The sequence below is a fragment of the Montipora foliosa genome, chromosome 2 (genome assembly GCF_036669935.1).
Source record: "Montipora foliosa isolate CH-2021 chromosome 2, ASM3666993v2, whole genome shotgun sequence".
NCBI lineage: Eukaryota > Metazoa > Cnidaria > Anthozoa > Scleractinia > Acroporidae > Montipora > Montipora foliosa.
In genome coordinates, this window is record NC_090870.1 from 43,777,164 (window position 1) to 43,784,663 (window position 7,500).

Consider the following 7,500-nt stretch of genomic DNA (forward strand, 5'->3'; position numbering starts at 1 on the left):
GGTGACCCCCATTTTTTGTTTCATTTTTGGAGTAAGTACTTTATGACCTAACTCTAGGCGAGAAATGAAGAAAATCTCACCGTAGGAAGATTTTGGCGCGAACGCCCTTAAGCAAGCACGACGACGACGACTACGAGAACGTTGTCTGAAAATATTATTTCTCGTTACTGTAATAATTTTACGATTACTCCATGTCGTTCGGCTTGGAAAGTGTGAATGCACAACCCAAGAATAAAATTGATGAGAACGGTGTGGATATTCAGAGAGAAAATTGAAAATCGTCATCATGTGCTCTCGTCCTCCACATGACCTCAAATTTGATCATTTCACGTCGTAGTCAAGACGAGAACGGCAAAGAAATGTATCAAAATGTAAACCGCACGTGCTTGGCGTGCAAAGCTATTGTTTTTGTCACTAAATATGCAAATTTGCGGCGTTCTCGTAGCCGTCCTCGTCGTCCTTGCTTAAGGTCCCTGCTTACGAAACGAGGACGACGACGGCTACGAGGACTTCATTTAAAAATACAAGTTCGCGTTATTCATATCACTACGAAGCTTTTTGATGTCGTTTCGCGTTAAAAATGTGTATTAACTGTCGAGGAATTAAACTGGTGTGAGTGGGTTGGAAGCGTAGAGAGAGAACTGAAAATTCATCGTCATGTGCTAACGTCCTCCACAGATCCTTGAATTTGGTCATTTCACGTCGTCATTTAGGAGATGACGGCAAAGAATTGTACCAAAACGTAAAACGCACGTGCAGAGCGTGCAGAGCCATTGTTTTTGCTCACTAAACCTATTGTTTTGTAGCGTCGTCGCTGCCGTCAGCGTCGTCGTTTCGTAAGCTCCCTATTAGGGAGTTTAAGAAACGACGACGGCTACGGCAACGACAACGCCAAAAAGCAGTAATATTATTGGTTAAAAGAATCAAAATGCTCATGCTGCACGTGCGGCACGCATTTTTTAACATTTCTCTTCCGTACTCGTCAAAACTACTAACGTGAAATGACCAAATTTAAGGTTTTGACGACAACGTGGACAAACTACCGTGAATCTTACAGTCTCACTCTTTACTTCAAATCCGGCTGTACCAATCCAGTTTTAGGACAATTCACTCACATTGAATAATACAAACAAGATGGAATAATCATTAAATACCTAAAACAGCTCAAAGATATATTTTGGAGTGACGCTTTCGTCTCCGTAGCCGTCGTGGTTTCTTAAACTCCCTAATGTTGACCGACGACCGCGGTTGCTGTTGCCGTTGCACGTTTTTCTTTTTGTGCTATTTAACAAATTACTTAATGTCTGATCCCTCGGGAAACAGTTCATTTTGTTTCCCTAGAATCTCAATGTCTCCCTCGGCTGCGCCCTGGGGAAACATTGAGATTCTCGGGAAACAAAATGAACTGTTTCTCGAGGGATCAGACATTAACGGTCTGATAAAGAAAAAGGGAAGGCGAGTAAGTCTCCACAAGCCATGCGAGCTTACACACAAGGCTCAAGTGCCCGTTTAGACCTAATTTTATCTATCTATCTATTCAGGGAAAAAGGGAAGAAAAGGACAACATGCCAAAAGAAAAAAATGAATGAATGATGTGCTTGTAGTGCTGGGATGATTACTTCGAAATAATATTAATAATCTTAGCTATTTTATTGATAACTATTTTTGTCAATTAATATACTGCTCGAAAGTTCTGAAAGTAGATTCAATGGGGCAATGAGTTCCACAGCTAGGGACAATAGGGACTTTAAAAGTTCTAGGACAGCAACGTCGACGAAAACGTCACCTCAAAATATAACTCTTCCCTGTCGTAAGTCTTTCGCAATTATTCCATCGCGTTCGCGTCGTTCAATGTGGGCGAAGTATCCTAAAAATAAATTTGTTCGAGTGGTTTCAGAGTAAAAATAGAGAATGAAAGATTTGCATTTGTACGCTCACGTTGCCGCTTAAACCTCAAATTTGGTGATTTCACGTCGTCGTTGTGCAGAACTACTGCCCCATTAACTTCAAAACATGTGTAACCTTTCATGTACCCAACCTAAGCCTTAACCGCCCCTCCCTCTCCAAAACCAATACTCAGACCTCGCCTTTAAAATCAGTACCTGGGGGCCGTTTCTCGAAAGTCCCGAAACTTTACGGGCCATTTTCGGGTGTCACAATTCCCTTTGTAACTCAAGAACGGAGAGCATTTAATGCGTCAAACTTCACAGTTATTTTTCTTTTTGTTACCTTGTAAACATGTTAAAAGATCGGCTTTCCAAAACAAGCGGTTGGCAAGTTCGCAGATGGCTTTTCGGGCCCGAAAAGTTTTCGGGACTTTCGAGAAACGAGCCCCTGGCCCCAGTTGTTCAAAAGGTGGATAACGCTATCTACCGGATAAATCACTATCCATTGGATAGCGCAATTGATTTCGCTATTACTTATCCACTGAATAGTGTGATTTATACGGAGGATAGCGCGCTATCCATCGTTTGAACAACTGGGGCCTGATCTTGTCTTTAGATTGAAAGGTGATGCCCGTAATAATGATCTGATGACTAAGGCAAAATTGTCTTGGAAATTCGCGAGTGGTACAGAAACCGGCTTACCTCTTTTGGTATAACGACATCTTCAAAAGTTATGCCACGAGTATCAGAAGCTCTCTGGCCCATGTTCCATTCCTATAAAAAAAGTGAACCACAAGTGTTTTTTACCAGTTCAAATTCTTTCAAACAGCAGTGATCACTTCACTGGGGGTAACGTCATGATAAGAATATTTTCGCTTTTATACACACCCTACAATCAACTACTTTCCCTAAACTTTCCCTAAAATCCCCATCCCAATAATGACCAGTGTGTGGCTTGAAAATGCTTTGTCAGTCAGTTTGTTACTGGTTGAGGTGTCGTGAATCATTGGACCAACCCAACCACTTTGACGTCTTACTCTATCTAATGTCCTGAAAAAGATTTTACAGAGATCTAAACGATGTTACAAAAACCAGGCTGTTACCTTGCGTCCCAAGGTGATCCCAGGGGCATCAGCATCTACTACAAAGCCAGTAAAACCTTTCCCGGCTGGTGCATCAGGGTCAGTGCGTGCCAGAAGAAAGTACCTAAAACAAGCAAAAAAGTATTAATTTTTTTCAGAGGCTTGTTGATGTAAAATAATTACTCGTATAAAATTTATTCCCTCGGTAATGTCCACACTTACCAGTTTGCTACCCCTCCATTGGTGATCCACATCTTCTGTCCATTAACAACATACTGGATTAAACAGATAACAAAGAAATACAAAAAATTAATTCATATTGAACCTGATTTTAAGTCCATATGACAATTATTTTTTCCCGTTTTTTTAATTTTTAGTTTAAATATCCATGGTGTCTGGAGTGTAGTGCTTCAAAAATTTTTCCCTCATATTGTATCCACGCCTTTTATTGCTCGGAACAAGTTTGAAAGTAATTTGGGGAACAAAGGAACACAAGCAAATATTTAAAGGGAACAAGGACCCCCCTTCCCCCCTCCCCTTCCCTGGGAAGGCCTCGATACTCGTAAAATGGAGCATTGATGGAGCAAGGGAGTAAAAGGTGTGCATCAAGGGCCACAAGTCTATCAGTAACTTTAGTTCATTGGCACATGTTAGCCTCATAAAATAAGGACCTTTACCTTTATTGTACGCATGGTAACCAAATTTGTTACTTACAGCCACACCAATGTTAGTATCTACCCAATTGTTTGCTGAAAAATGAAATCAGTTCTTCCTCTAGATTCAGGAATAAAAAACTTAATACTTTTGTGTTAAATCACATACCACATCTCCTTTCTTTTCAGCTCTGGTTTTGATTCCTGCCACATCAGAACCAGCACCTGGTTCGGTAACGCAGTAGGCCTACAATATAACAAAACCTCACTGAGAAACAGTGTACATGTAGTAACATTTCCATCTCTTACACAATTTATGATACCAGTAAATATTATTGATAACTTAAGTGTAGCTCGCCTCTGGAGGAAACAGACTCCACAGCGATTCAACAATAGTATTTACTAATTTTATGTTGTGCACTTTTGTGCAATGCACATTCCATAAACAAAAACAACACCTCCATGTTTTCAACAAAACCTTATTTTCAATGAACTTCCATAATTTATAAAAAAGTCTGTTGCATACAGCTTATTCCAAAAAGGAAGGGGGCTCACATGCCAGCTCTCATCCTGACTTTTGTGATATCAAGCAATTGAGAGTATTGCTACTCCTCCATGGACAGGTTGCTAATCCATACCAGTGTACATGTATGCCCCTGGTACAAGTACCCATTAATACGCATGGGAGAAAACAGCCAGACTGAGTGTGGAAGAAAGGTCCTTGTCTAAGCAATTGACCCAGCCAGCCTATGCTAGTGGCCACCACTCCAGCACACCTCACACAGTGAAGTGTTACGAGAATCTTGATACAACAAAACCTCGACCCAAAACTTCAACCTTAATTAAATAAAGGTTCCACAGCACAAGGATGCTAGTCTGCAAAAAAAGCTCTTTAAGTTAATGTACGTACTGCCATCAAAGGTTCCTCCACCATACGCCCAAGATATTTTTTCTGCTGTTCCTTGTTACCAGCCAAGATCACTGGCATTTCCTGTAGAGAGTAATTATTGTTAAACATAAATACACTTAAAAGGACAAAAAATCCTCAAAGTTAAGAACCAGAGGTAGATACATATATAAAATAACCATGGAAGCACACCAGCCCCATTTACAAACACCTGTTTCATGCTGACAGTTGACTAGGATCCCAGAATGTGTTTTTCTTGTCTAAGATTGCATTCCATCAATCTGTCAGAATTCTTTGGTTTTGTCTAACTTATTCATTGTTGCATATTCAGATTTGTTTAATAGAAAAATGGTCAAAGAAACTCCATCCTGTGCAGTCATGGACAGACGACAAGAATCACAAATGCACAAAATATTAAAGACCAAACTTACTGCCAAAGAATTTGCTTCAACAGCAGTTTGAATCCCTGTGCAGCCATAAGCTAGCTCTTCTGTCACAACACAGCCATCAAGGACACCCAATCCTGGCCCACCTTGAACATAACAAGTTGTGAACATTAGAGTCATTCCAACTCGGCCCTGAGTTGTCCAAGGCCCAATAAAATCATTTATTCTAGTCCTGGCTTAACTACAGTATGGCCAAACCACAATATTGTTATTATTAATCTCCAAATGACTCATCCCAAGACCAAACTATTGTGAGCAATACTCAGGTTAATGGTGTCTCAGGTGAATCTTTCATTATTATTATTTTTGTCCCATCAACAGTCATCGTCTCAAAGACCTAAAACCCAAGATCTACAATAAAACCACCGCCAAATCTCAGAGAGTAAGTCCTGCGACTTAAGGAATGTTGCCAATGATGGAGCTGAGTACATGTACTTTGTGATGCTGAAATGGATCTTCCAGGAAATCGGAACCAAAGTTCAAAGAACAAACCAAGCTCTCATGAAATGCTCAATGGCAGGTCTTTTGAACATCATGCAACGCAGGATATGAGTATTAAACATGAATGTATTCAAGATTCTGAGATGAAAACAGACATCACACTCTAGGATTGGCAAAATTAATGGTACATTTGAAATAAACAATGCCACAGCCACTCAATTTTGAGGGTAACTATCATTGTAGTTTGGAGCAAGTTTGCAAGGGACAAAAAAAATATTACTGTTTGTTGCAAAAAATCTGCACGTAAACACAAAGTAATGTGTACTTCCTGCAAGTGGACTTCGGTTAGGGAAAAGATCAAATTTACGATTGGTCTTTATTGATAGGTTTTACTGCTGAGAAAATTTTCTTCGAAATAAAATAATGTAAGACCAGTTGGCTGTTCATTTGTTTTGGTCATGTAAATGCAATTTCACTCATTATAATATTATTGTTGTTGTTGTGATTGATACAAAAAATGTACATTGAGCTCAAACATTTAGAACTGTTAAAATCTATGTTTTTTTTCCAAAGATTATCTGGCATAAGGGAGGAAAGGAGAAGACAAGAGGAGATGGTCCATGGGAGCTACCGTAAACGTCCATGTATAAGCCGCACTTTTTTTCACAAAATTGAAGCCAAAAACCAAGGGTGCGGCTTATCCATGGATACATCTGTGTTTAGAGTTCTCAAAAACCTAATTAATATTCATACAAATTCTTAAGATGTCAAGAAATAAACATAAAGAAACTGAGAGCATGTTGCTGTAGTTCATTGACTTTTTCATTCAGTGGTGGCTCCCAAAGGAGCCGTTTGTGTCTTCGAGTGTTTATCAGCTTGTCTTCCTCTCCAAGAGTTCTTTCAAGCAATTAATTTTCACTTTACTCGAACAACTAAACACCAACGTTCAAGGTCATTTTTTTCCAAAATCTGCGCTTCCAAATCGGGGGTGCGGCTTATCTACGGATGCGGCTTATACACGGACGTTTACGGTACTGTATGCTGATGATCTGGTGTTGACAGCTGAATCAAAGAAAGAAGTGACTGACATGTTTAACAAATGGAGCAGAGGGGATTGAAATAAAATTAATATGGAAAAGACCAAATCAATTGTGACTGGAACATATGAGGATAGAGAAAGGATTCAGTCAGGAAGATACATTGTAGCTATGTGAATGCTGTGGGAGAGGAGTGGAAGCAAACTCTGTATTGTGCACAGAGTGTGATAAATGGTGTCAACAAAGATGTTCAGGTCTGAAAAACCTGTGAGGGGTACAGAACTTGGTGTCCAAGGCGCACGAAGGATGCAGAGGATGGTGATGGTGATGATGAGGAGGATGTGTTGGTGGTGGATGGAAGTGTGTTGGATTGGAAGAAGTGCAACAGTTCTGTTACCTGGGAGATGTGTTGGACTGTGAAGCCGGAGTGGAGAGAGTAGCTGCATGGGAGAGATGGCAGGAAATACCCTTCTAGCCAATTGCATGTCAATTGCATGTCAATTGCTCCGAAAATCGACGAGGTACGATGTGTGCTATTAGACCAAAAACCAGACTTGGCCTTTTTTACCGAGACCTGGCTAAGTGACAAAATTAGCGAAAACCATCTGACCATCCCGGCTATTACCTCTCTGCAAGAATGGCATTTCGGATCCCCATGGAGGCGTGTGTTTGTACATTAAGAACTGTATCAAGTTTAAGACCCTAAACGACCTATACAATCCTGATTTCGAATCTCTGTGGACTTGGATTCGTCCACCAAGACTACCTCGTGGTAGAAAGTGGTATCTATCTATGTGGTGACTGTAACCAACTAAACATCGACAGTTCAAGCTAAAGCAACTCATCGATAAACCAACAAGGGGAAACCGCACATTGGATTTGATCCTCACCAACCTGCCTAACCTATACGATGCAACCTCGGTCCATCTATTGCCACCTTTGGGCCTTTCAGACTACTCAGTTGTCACATTACGCCCAAAAATGAGATCACCCAGGGACGTACCTAGCAGGAGACGGATATGTAGACGAGATACATGCCAGAGTAGGA

General features: G+C 40.5%; 1 protein-coding gene across 1 annotated transcript in view; it reads right to left on the reverse strand.

Annotated features, from left to right (window-relative positions):
* LOC137993207 (medium-chain specific acyl-CoA dehydrogenase, mitochondrial-like) overlaps positions 1-7,500 on the reverse strand; it is a 34,570-nt gene that overhangs the window by 11,552 nt on the left and 15,518 nt on the right. The window contains exons 6-11 of the mRNA XM_068838914.1: positions 4,960-5,060; positions 4,532-4,612; positions 3,791-3,868; positions 3,191-3,243; positions 2,990-3,092; positions 2,589-2,660 (exon numbers count right to left, since the gene is read on the reverse strand). Of these exons, the coding sequence (XP_068695015.1) occupies positions 2,589-2,660; positions 2,990-3,092; positions 3,191-3,243; positions 3,791-3,868; positions 4,532-4,612; positions 4,960-5,060 (488 nt within the window). The remainder of the gene's footprint in view (positions 1-2,588; positions 2,661-2,989; positions 3,093-3,190; positions 3,244-3,790; positions 3,869-4,531; positions 4,613-4,959; positions 5,061-7,500) is intronic.